Source organism: Triticum aestivum, chromosome 2A (assembly GCF_018294505.1).
Source record: "Triticum aestivum cultivar Chinese Spring chromosome 2A, IWGSC CS RefSeq v2.1, whole genome shotgun sequence".
Classification (NCBI taxonomy): domain Eukaryota; kingdom Viridiplantae; phylum Streptophyta; class Magnoliopsida; order Poales; family Poaceae; genus Triticum; species Triticum aestivum.
Window position 1 is genome coordinate 694,420,027 of NC_057797.1, and position 11,818 is coordinate 694,431,844.

Here is an 11,818-nt window from a genome sequence, read left to right on the forward strand (position 1 = left end):
TAGAGGCACCCTAGAACACACAAGTTGATCCACGTGATCTATTCCTTAGCCGTGTGCGGTGCCCCCAGCCACCATATTCCTCGATATTACTGTAGCGGAGTTTAGGCGAAGCCCTGCTGCTGTAGTGCATCAAGATCGTCACCACGCCATCTTGCTGACGAAACTCTTCCCCGACACTTTGCTGGATCGGAGTCCGGGGATCGTCATCGAGCTGAACGTGTGCTCGAACTCGGAGGTGCCGTAGTTTCGGTGCTTGATCGGTTGGATCGTGAAGACGTACGACTACTTCCTCTACGTCGTGTCAATGCTTCCGCAGTCGGTCTGCGTTGGGTACATAGACAACACTCTCCCCTCTCGTTGCTATGCATCACATGATCTTGCGTGTGCGTAGGAAAATTTTGAAATTACTACGAAACCCAACAATTTGTTCACCCACCGTAATACTTATACTATCTTGAGAGAAGCCACTAGTGAAACCTATGGCCCACGGGTCTATTCTCCATTATATTAATCTCCCCTCAACTAGCTATTTATGGCGCCATTTATTTTGCAATCTTTATTTTCCAATCTATATCATAAAAATACCAAAAATATTTATCTTATTATCTCTATCAGATCTCACATTCGTATGTGACCGTGAAGGGATTGACAACCCCTTTATCGCGTTGGTTGCGAGGTTCTTGTTTGTTTGTGCAGGTACTAGGCAACTTGCGTGTAATCTCCTACTGGATTGATACCTTGGTTCTCAAAAACTGAGGAAAATAATACTTACGCTACTTTGTTGCATCACCCTTTTCCTCTTCAAGGGAAAACCAATGCAGTGCTCAAGAGGTAGCAAGAAGGATTTGTGGTGCCGTTGCCGGGGAGATCTACTCACAAGTCAAGACATACCAAGTACCCATCACAAACTCTTATCCCTCGCATTACATTATTTGCCATTTGCCTCTCATTTTCCTCTCCCCCACTTCACCCTTGCCGTTTTATTTGCCCTCTCTTTTTGTTCGCCTCTCTTTTTCCGCTTGCTTCTTGTATGCGTGTGTGTTGGATTGTTTGTCACGATGGCTCAAGATAATACTAAATTGTGTGATTTTTCCAATACCAACAATAATGATTTTATTAGCACTCCGATTGCTCCCCTTACCGATGTTGAATCTTGTGAGATTAATACTGCTTTGCTGAATCTTGTCATGAAAGATCCGTTTTCCGACCTTCCTAGTGAAGATGCCGCTACCCATCTGAATAGCTTCATTGATTCGTGTGATATGCAAAAGAAGAAAGATGTGGATAATGATATTGTTAAATTGAAGCTATTTCTGTTTTCACTTAGAGATCGTGTTAAAACTTGGTTATCTTCTTTGCTTAAAAATACTATTGATTCATGGAATAAGTGCAAAGATGCTTTTATCTCTAAGTATTATCCTCCTGCTAAGATCATCTCTCTTAGAAACGATATTATGAACTTTAAGCAACTAGATCATGAGCATGTCCCACAATCTTGGGAGAGGATGAAATTAATGATTCATAATTGCCCTACTCATGGTTTGAATTTATGGATGATCATACAAAAAAATTATGTTGGCTTGAATTTTGCTTCTAGAAATCTCTTAGATTTGGCCAAAGGAGGCACTTTTATGGAAAGCACTTTAGGAGAAGCTACCAAACTCCTAGATAATATTATGGTTAATTATTCTACTAATAAAAATGTTCATGCTATAGAAGAAATTAATGTTTTGAGTGGGACGATGGATGAACTTATGAAATTGTTTGCTAATAAGAGTGTTTCTTATGATCCTAATGATTTTCCTTTGTCTACTTTGATTGAGAATAATAATGAATCTATGGATGTAAATTTTGTTGGTAGGAACAATTTTGGTAACAACGCGTATAGAGGAAATTTTAATCCTAGGCCTTTTCCTAGTAATTCCTCTAATAATTATGGTAATTCCTACAACAATTTTTATGGAAATTATAATAAAATTCCCTCTGATTTCTAATCTAACATGAAAGAATTTATTAGTTCACAAAAGAGTTTCAATGCTTTGATTGAAGAAAAACCGTCTAAGATTGATGAGTTGGCTAGGAACGTGGATAAAATTTCTCTTGATGTTGATTCTTTGAAACTTAGATCTATTCTACCTAAACATGATATCAATGAGTCTCTCAAAGCCATGAGAATTTCCATTGATGAGTGCAAAGAAAGAACAACTAGGATGCGTGCTAAAAAAGATAGCTTTATAAAATCATGTTCTTCTAGTTTTGATGATAATAAGGATGAAGATCTAAAAGTGATTGATGAGTCTCCTATTAAATCTTTGTTTTGTAATATGAATCTTGATAATGATGGGACTCGAGATGAGTCAACTTTAATTAAAAGGCGTCCCGGTGAGTCGGAGTTTTTAGATCTTGATGCAAAAATTGGTAAAAGTGGGATTGATGAGGTCAAAACTTTACGTAGCAATGAACCCACTATTTTGGATTTCAAGGAATTTAATTATGATATTTTTTTCTTTAATAGATTGTATTTCCTTATTGCAATCCATGCTAAATTCTCCGCATGCTTACAATCAAAATAAAGCTTTTACTAAACATATCTTTGATGCTTTAATGTAATCTTATGAAGAAAAGCTTGAATTGGAAGTTTCTGTCCCTAAAAAACTTTTTGATGAGTGCGAACCCACTATTAAAATTAAGATTAAAGATCATGAATGATATGCTTTATGTGATTTGGTTGCCAGCGTTTCCACGATTCCAAAAACTTTGTGTGACGTGTTAGGATTCCGTGAATTTGATGATTGTTCTTTAAATTTGCATCTTGCAGATTCCACTATTAAGAAACCTATGGAAAGGATTAATGATGTTCTTATTGTTGCAAATAGGAATTATGTGCCCATAAATTTCATTGTTATTGACATTGATTGCAATCCTACATATCCCATTATTCTTGGTAGACCTTTCCTTAGAATATTGGTGCAATTATTGATATGAAAGAAGGGAATATTATATTCCAATTTCCATTAAGGAAAGGCATGGAACACTTTCGTAGAAAGAAAATTAAATTACCTTATGAATCTATTATGAGAGCCACTTATGGATTGCATACCAAAGATGATAATATATAGATCTATCCTTGCTTTTATGCCTAGCTAGGGGCGTTAAACGATAGCGCTTGTTGGGAGGCAACCCAATTTTATTTTTGTTCCTTGCTTTTTGGTTCTGTTTAGTTATAAATAATTCGTGTAGCCTCTGTTTAGATGTGGTTTTATGCTTTTAATTAGTGTTTGTGCCAAGTAGAACCTTTCTGAAGACTTGGGGAAAGTCTTTGCGATTTTGCTGTAAAAAACAGAAACTTTAGCGCTCACGAGATTTGCTTCCATTTTTTTACTGGAGAGTACGATTAGGTTGATTCTTTTTGAAGATGATCACTAGATAAATTCCTCACGTCCAGCAATTTATTTCAGAATATTTGGGGTTACAGAAGTATTCGAAACGTACAAATTACTACAGGTTGTTCTGTTTTTGACAAATTCTGTTTTTCGTGTGTTGTTTGCTTATTTTGATGAATCTATGCCTAGTATCGGAGGGTATGAACTATAGAGAAGTTGGAATACAGTAGGTTTAACACCAAAATAAATAAATAAATAGTTCATTACAATATCTTAAGTGGTGGTTTGTTTTCTTATACTAACGGAGCTCATGAGATTTTCTGTTTAAGTTTTGTGTTGTGAAGTTTTCAAGTTTTGGGTAAAGATGTGATGGATTATGGAATAAGGAGTGGCAAGAGCCTAACTTTGGGGATGCCCAAGGCACCCCAAGGTAAAATTCAAGAATAACCAAAAGCCTAAGCTTGGGGATACCCCGGAAGGCATCCCCTCTTTCGTCTTCTTCTATCGGTAACTTTACTTGAGACTATATTTTTATTCACCACATGATATGTGTTTTGCTTGGAGCGTATTGTATGATTTGAGTCTTTGCTTTTTAGTTTACCACAATCATTCTTACTGTACACACTTTTTGGGAGAGACACACATGAATTGAAATTTATTAGAATACTCTATGTGCTTCACTTATATCTTTTGAGCTAGACAATTTTACTGTAGTGCTTCACTTAGGGTCACCGCAACCATGCATGCGAAGACGACAACGACGACGGAGTCGCACTCCGCATCCATATGCTCCTCCGCCAGGCGATGCTCCTCGAAGAGGGACAGATTATGGTCTTGCTCTGCCAATAGTTGTCTGAGCTCCTAAAAGAATTGCCAATTTCATGCGTGCATCTTACTATTGACGGATGATGGCACTGTCATCGCTTCCTAGGACTTGTCTTCTACCTCAAGAGCATATACCATTTTTTGTCTTGAACCGAGAGGGCATCTCAGCGTTTTGGAGTTCGTCGTTGGAAATGGCGGATTCTTTCTTGTTTGAAATCTCCGGCGCATGCATCATGACTACGTGTTGAACTACGCCATCTGACAGCAATTTCGTTCCCGCAAAAACAACCTGCCCATGCTCGCCTATATATTCCGACATTCGTCTTCAGCTCCAGCTCCAAGTAGCAGCAGTCAGTGTCATCTTAACACTGATCCCTCTCCAATGGATTATTTGGCCATAGTCGTGGCACTCGTTGTTGTCACCGCCTCGTCCATTGCCATCCACCTCCTCGCCAGAGCCAAGAAAGCACGGCCGGGCAACCTTCCCCCGGGCTCCCTCGGCCTGCCGGTTATCGGCCAGAGCCTCGGCCTCCTTCGGGCCATGCGCGGCGACGGCGGCAGCCGCTGGATCCAGGACCGGATCGACAGGTACGGGCCCGTGTCCAAGCTGTCACTGTTCGGCAGGCCGACGGTGCTCCTGGCCGGGCCGGCGGCCAACAAGTTCCTGTTCTTCAGCGGCGCTTTCTCCACCCGGCAGCCCCGGTCCGTGCAGCGGATACTCGGGGAGAAGAGCATCCTCGACCTCCACGGCGCCGACCACCGGCGCATCCGCGGCGCCCTGCTCGAGTTCCTCAGGCCGGACATGCTCAAGGCGTACGTGGGCAGGATCGACGGCGAGGTGCGGCGCCACCTCCAGGAGAACTGGGCCGGCCGCGCCACCGTCACGGTGCTGCCGCTCATGAAGCGGCTCACGTTCGACATCATCTCAGCGCTGCTCTTCGGTCTCGAGAGGGGCGCCGTGCGGGACGCCCTGGCCGCCGACTTCGTGCGCATGGTCGAGGGCATATGGGCCGTCCCGGTGAACCTGCCGTTCACGGCCTTCAGCCGGAGCCTCAAGGCTAGCGGCAGAGCCCGCCGGGTGCTCCAGGAGATCACCCGGGAGAAGAAGAAGGCCAGCCAGGTGGAGGTGGAGCACGGCAACGGCAAGGCGTCGCGGAACAGCGACCTCATCACCTGCCTGCTCAGCCTGAGGGACGGCCATGGCGAGCGGCTGCTGACCGACGAGGAGATCGTCGACAACGCCATGGTCGCCCTCATCGCCGGCCACGACACGTCGTCCATCCTTATGACGTTCATGGTCCGCCACCTTGCCAGCGACGATGCCACCCTCGCCGCCATGGTTCAAGGCAATTGACTGATTGGTGAATCAAACTACCAACCCGCCATGGTCATGAACACATGAACTCATGATGTGTGTTTCGTTTCGTGATACAGAGCATGAGGAGATCGCCAAGAACAAAGGTGACGGCGAGGCTCTCACCTGGGAAGATCTGGCGAAGATGAAGCTCACATGGCGGGTCGCGCAGGAGACGCTCCGCGTCGTCCCTCCGATCTTCGGCAACTTCAGAAGAGCACTCGAGGACACCGAGTTCGACGGCTACCTCATCCCAAAAGGATGGCAGGTCAGTCCGTACCAATCACCATAGGCAGCTAGTAGAAACCTGATGCAAAATCTTGACGTTTTTCAGGTGTTCTGGACGGCAAACGTGACGCACATGGACGCGAGCATCTTCCACGAGCCGGCCAAGTTCGACCCGTCCCGGTTTGAGACCGAGAACCAAAGGGCGTCGGCGGCGCCGCCGTTCTCCTTCGTCGCCTTCGGGGGCGGCCCGAGGATCTGCCCAGGGATAGAGTTTTCCAGGATCGAGACGCTGGTGACGATGCACCACCTTGTGAGGCAGTTCAGATGGAAGCTCTGCTGCAAGGAGGACACCTTCGTGAGGGACCCCATGCCGTCGCCGCTGCTCGGCCTGCCCGTCCAAATCGAGCACAGGGCCTCTCCTTGATCCTCACCAATCCTCAAAAGTTACAACAATCTCCATATCATGATCGGTCGGTCGGTCAGTCGCACCACAGCATTGCAGACTTGCAGTAGAATAGAGAGATAAATGAAAATGTAGCGGGAGATATGAGAGGAGGCATATACGAATAACAAAGTAATCAACTATTTGTCTCACAAGAATAAAATGGGCAACAACAAAGATGATTTGCTTCACGGTTATTTGGTGTTCGTAGAGGCAGCATGTACACCACATCAATGGAGATGGTATGGATCCAGCAGGCTCACTCCGCAGTCATTGGCAAGTAGACCTCGTTTTGTTTTGTCTATATAGCATTGTTTTGCAGCAAAATGATTTCAAAATGTAATTTCTTTATAGCATTGCTCTTGTGTTTAGGCTCAATGGCGCAAAATCAAGAGAAACACATGAGGTGGAGGTCAGCATATCTGTATTCACTAGATTCCAAAGGCATTATGGTTTTGAAATCATGAGAGAGGTCCTGAATAAAGATGGAAAATCATAACTAGTAGTCTCGGTTTAACACAGTTTCTAAAGTCATCTGAAATCGTTTGCCTGAGTTCAAACTCTGAAATCGTTTGCCTGAGTTCAAACTCTGAAATAATTCTCTCTAGTAACATACTGATTTACTTCATTTTTCACAGACCGCTGATTTCCCGAATTAGATTTTCTTTTTGCTAAGCCATCCTGCCACATACCTTCTGTCCAAGACCAAACCTCGTAGGCTGGTCATAGCTTTCGAGCACGGAAGTGGATCAAGGAGCAACACACTCGACGGCAGCGGCACAGGATGCCTACGGTCCACCGCACCTTCCTTCCGTGCCGGTGCACTCACCGTGGAATATTCAGATCAGGGTTCTATCTGCAATTCTGCATCACTAATCATGCCAAGTTACATATGGTTTCCTAGGCAAAAACATACATAATCAGAAGTTCATAACCAGAACACAGCAATTAGCACACAAGATGGTTGAAATCTTCAAAAATAAAGGATTAGTCCACTTGGTTTGATTGAAGCACTCACGCCATAAATAAATCATGCTCAACACAATAGCATCAAACAAGTAGTCATCCTGAACACAACAAAACATGCATTAGCAACATTTCGTTCTCAGGATTAAACAAGCACTCATCCACACCAAGCAAACAGAATCCGGCGGGGCTCCGTTCTCATCAGGGACAGCCCCGGGCACCAACGCCAGCATCCCTCTCCGGTACTCTTCGGTGTTGCTGTACTCATCCATGAAGTTATCCATGCCTATGTACAAGGCCCTGCCCATCTCATGCCACAAGAAAAGGGCCATTGAGATTGGCGGCCTGGCCTGCTTGAGCTCCTCCGGCAGCTTATCCCCCACCTTCAGGCCAAGGCCAAGGTGGTGCTTGACGTAGGCGGCGGCGTCGCGGCGCTGGAAGGCGACCCGGCTGACCAGGCGCGCGGCCAGGCACCTCCGCCGGAACAGAAGCTCGTCGTGGTAGTCGCGCAGCTCCTTGTGTATGTCCATCAGCTCGTGCAGCTCCTCGGTCCCTGACGCGTGCAGCTCCTTCAGGCGGTCGATCCTCCACCGATCCTCGTCCGTCATCGGCACCCGGCGGCGCGTCTTCTTCCCTGCGACGACACCAAAATCAAAGACCATGGGATGGTGAACAAAACCTCCAATGGTTCTCATGGGCTGCGGAGATTGGACCTGGATTCGCGAGGTCCGCGGGAGCGGTTGCCGGTGCGGGGCGCGCGAGCGGCTTCTCCTTTCCGGCGCCGGCCGGCGGGAGCGGTGCTCCGGTGAAGGTGGCCATGGATGGTCGCAGGGGTAAGTTACCGGCGAGGAGGGTTTTGCAGTTGCGGCGATGGAGGGAGGTCAGCGATCGCCGCGACGGAATGAGAACCGGACCGAGTTGAACAGAACTACGTACTGGATCTCCTTTCTCGTGATGGGCTGCATGTGCGCAGCGGCAAGTATTGCTTGGTCTACTTTTTGAGATTTATCAAAAAAACTCAAACAAAAAAAAAACTTTTTGAGATTTATTATGGGATTTTTTCCCCTCGGAAAAAATATTATGGGATTTTTGTTCGATTATTATTCAACTTTGCTTTTTCCAAAATGCCTGAAAAACTGCTATATGAAAATGGGAAGAAAATCGAAAAAAACTGTCCCCTCACTATATGGTTTCTACTTAATTACAAGGAGCATGATTACGAAATAAAACTGAAGAATCCCGCCAACGAAAAATTGGACAAAGGGGCAGCTCATTCCAGCAGTTCTTTTGTTACTTCTCCGGTGTTCTTGACCATAGCGTTCTTTCAAATTTCTCTAGTTTCACTTGGTTTCATATTTGGTTGTGATTCTCTTAGGCAAAGTCTTTTGCAAAAATCATTGATGGATTTTATCGGGTAGGTCAACTGGACACGGATAGCCACACCTCTGACGAAAATAGACGTCCATGCGAATTGATTGGAAAACTACCGCAATATCTGGGGAACGATAGTTGGGGCAGCGGGCGATTAGTTTGCCAGGGAACGGCTCAGCGAGCGTCTTCAATCGCTGAAAAGAACCCCAAGAGCAAAACCCTCTGTGTACGAGAAACTGACCCTCACAAGCACGTGCCCCTAGTTGGGCAAAAACAAGGACCTAGTTAAGCTTAAACTTGTTTATTTTGGACCTGACTTAGATTAGCTACTCAAAAAATGACATGATATACAAAATAAAAATGCCACCTGAGTTCAAAAATGGATCACATACAGAAAAATGCCTTGAATAAAATCTAATTTCAATGCCTTAAGATACAAACGACCGGATAGTGGGGGTATGCTTAAACATAAGTTTCCAATGTCTAAATTTTAAAAAAAACATCTTATTGTACACAAAAAGGTGCCCGTGATATTTGTACCAAAAAATGCCATACAATGGACGGATGGCCATGGACTCGCAAGCTTCTGATGTGATGGTGCCCGATCTCTCACGAGAGAGGTGGGGGAAGCTTGGTGCCTTGCTAGGAGAAGTGTTAGATGTAGATCTGATAGAACTGGCAGGATCCGTAATGAGTTTATTAGAGTGAGAGTGTTGCATGATGTAGATGAACCCCTCTCTAGGAAAATAGAAACAAGAGAGCGTTGTGCTGGAAGCATTTTCGACTATTCTATGGTACATTCACACGGTGTGCCCTCGGTCTTACTATGGTCGAAAAGACATTCATTCAGAAGATCCTTCAGGAGCGTCCAATCTTTGTCCGGGCTCTTCGGGGAGTCCTTGAAGTAAGAATTGTTTGGGTTTCGTAGTAATTTCAAAAATTTTCCTACGCGCACACAGGATCATGTGATGCATAGCAACGAGAGGAGAGTGTTGTCTACGTACCCAACGCAGACCGACTGCGGAAGCAATGACACGACGTAGAGGAAGTAGTCGTACGTCTTCACGATCCAACCGATCAAGCACCGAAACTACGGCACCTCCGAGTTCGAGCACACGTTCAGCTCGATGACGATCCCCGGACTCCGATCCAGCAAAGTGTCGGGGAAGAGTTCCGTCAGCACGACGGCGTGGTGACGATCTTGATGAACTACAGCAGCAGGGCTTCGCCTAAACTCCGCTACAGTATTATCGAGGAATATGGTGGCAGGGGGCACCGCACACGGCTAAGGAATCGATCACGTGGATCAACTTGTGTCAACTTGTGTGTTTAGAGGTGCCCCTGCCTCCGTATATAAAGGATGGAGGAGGAGGAGGCCGGCCAAGGCAAAGGTGCGGCCAGGATAGGGAGTCCTACTAGGACTCCAAGTCCTAGTAGGAGTCCACCAAGAGGGGAGGAAGGGAGAAGGAATAGGAGGAGAAGGAGAGGTGGCCGGCCCCCTTTTCCCTAGTCCAATTCGGACTAGAGGGGAGGGGGGGCGCAGCCTTTTTCTCCTCTTCCCACTAAAGCCCATCAAGGCCCAATACTCTTCCCCGTATTCCCGTAACCCCCCGGTACTCCGAAAATACCCGAATCACTCGGAACCTTTCCGAACTCCGAATATAGTCGTCCAATATATCGATCTTTACGTCTCGACCATTTCGAGACTCCTCGTCATGTCCCCGATCTCATCCGGGACTCCGAACTCCTTCGGTACATCAAAACTCATAAACTCATAATATAACTGTCATCGAAACCTTAAGCGTGCGGACCCTACGGGTTCGAGAACAATGTAGACATGACCAAGACACGTTTCCGGTCAATAACCAATAGCGGGACCTGGATGCCCATATTGGCTCCTACATATTCTACGAAGATCTTTATCGGTCAGACCGCATAACGACATACGTTGTTCCCTTTGTCATCGGTATGTTACTTGCCCGAGATTTGATCGTCGGTATCCAATACCTAGTTCAATCTCGTTACCGGCAAGTCTCTTTACTCGTTCCGTAATACATCATCTCACAACTAACATATTAGTTGCAGTGCTTGCAAGGCTTATGTGATGTGCATTACCGAGAGGGCCCAGAGATACCTCTCCGACAATCGGAGTGACAAATCCTAATCTCGAAATACGCCAACCCAACATCTACCTTTGGAGACACCTGTAATGCTCCTTTATAATCACCCATTTACGTTGTGACGTTTGGTAGCACCCAAAGTGTTCCTCCGGCAAACGGGAGTTGCATAATCTCATAGTCATAGGAACATGTATAAGTCATGAAGAAAGCAATAGCAACATACTAAACGATCAGGTGCTAAGCTAATGGAATGGGTCATGTCAATCAGATCATTCAACTAATGATGTGACCTCGTTAATCAAATAACAACTCATTGTTCATGGTCAGGAAACATAACCATCTTTGATTAACGAGCTAGTCAAGTAGAGGCATACTAGTGACACTCTGTTTGTCTATGTATTCACACATGTATTATGTTTCCGGTTAATACAATTCTAGCATGAATAATAAACATTTATCATGATATAAGGAAATAAATAATAACTTTATTATTGCCTCTAGGGCATATTTCCTTCAGTCTCCCACTTGCACTAGAGTCAATAATCTAGTTCACATCGCCATGTGATTTAACAGCAATAGTTCACATCACCATGTGATTAACACCCATAGTTCACATCGCTATGTGACCAACACCCAAAGGGTTTACTAGATTCAGTAATCTAGTTCACATCGCTATGTGATTAACACCCAAGGAGTACTAAGGTGTGATCATGTTTTGCTTGTGAGAGAATCTTAGTCAACGGGTCTGTCATATTCAGATCCGTAAGTATTTTGCAAATTCTATGTCTACAATGCTCTGCACGGAGCTACTCTAGCTAATTGCTCCCACTTTCAATATGTATCCAGATTGAGACTTAGAGTCATCTGGATCAGTGTAAAAGTTTGCACTGATGTAACTTTTACAACAAACTCTTTTATCACCTCCATAATCGAGAAACATCTCCTTAGTCCTTACTAAGGATATTCTTGACCAATGTCCAGTGATCTACTCCTAGATCACTATTGTACTCCCTTGCCAAATACAGAGCAAGGTATACAATAGGTCTGGTACATAGCATAGCATACTTTATAGAACCTATGACTGAGGCATAGGGAATGACTTTTCATTCTCTTTCTATTTTCTGCTGTG

At 45.0% G+C, this 11,818-nt stretch overlaps 2 protein-coding genes across 2 annotated transcripts; one reads left to right on the forward strand and one right to left on the reverse strand.

The window, feature by feature from the left end:
* The first annotated feature begins 4,564 nt into the window (after positions 1 to 4,564).
* On the forward strand, positions 4,565 to 6,400 carry LOC123185991 (cytochrome P450 716B1-like). The gene is made up of 3 exons (XM_044597793.1): positions 4,565 to 5,554; positions 5,643 to 5,830; positions 5,897 to 6,400. The coding sequence occupies exons 1-3, from the start codon at positions 4,591 to 4,593 to the stop codon at positions 6,212 to 6,214; spliced, it is 1,470 nt and encodes a 489-aa protein (XP_044453728.1). The 5' UTR covers positions 4,565 to 4,590; the 3' UTR covers positions 6,215 to 6,400.
* An 806-nt stretch (positions 6,401 to 7,206) lies between these two features.
* On the reverse strand, positions 7,207 to 9,455 carry LOC123185992 (uncharacterized). Its single transcript, XM_044597794.1, has 2 exons — positions 7,912 to 9,455; positions 7,207 to 7,832 (listed from the first exon to the last, which is right to left on the reverse strand). The coding sequence occupies exons 1-2, from the start codon at positions 8,015 to 8,017 to the stop codon at positions 7,321 to 7,323; spliced, it is 618 nt and encodes a 205-aa protein (XP_044453729.1). The 5' UTR covers positions 8,018 to 9,455; the 3' UTR covers positions 7,207 to 7,320.
* Positions 9,456 to 11,818: the final 2,363 nt, after the last annotated feature.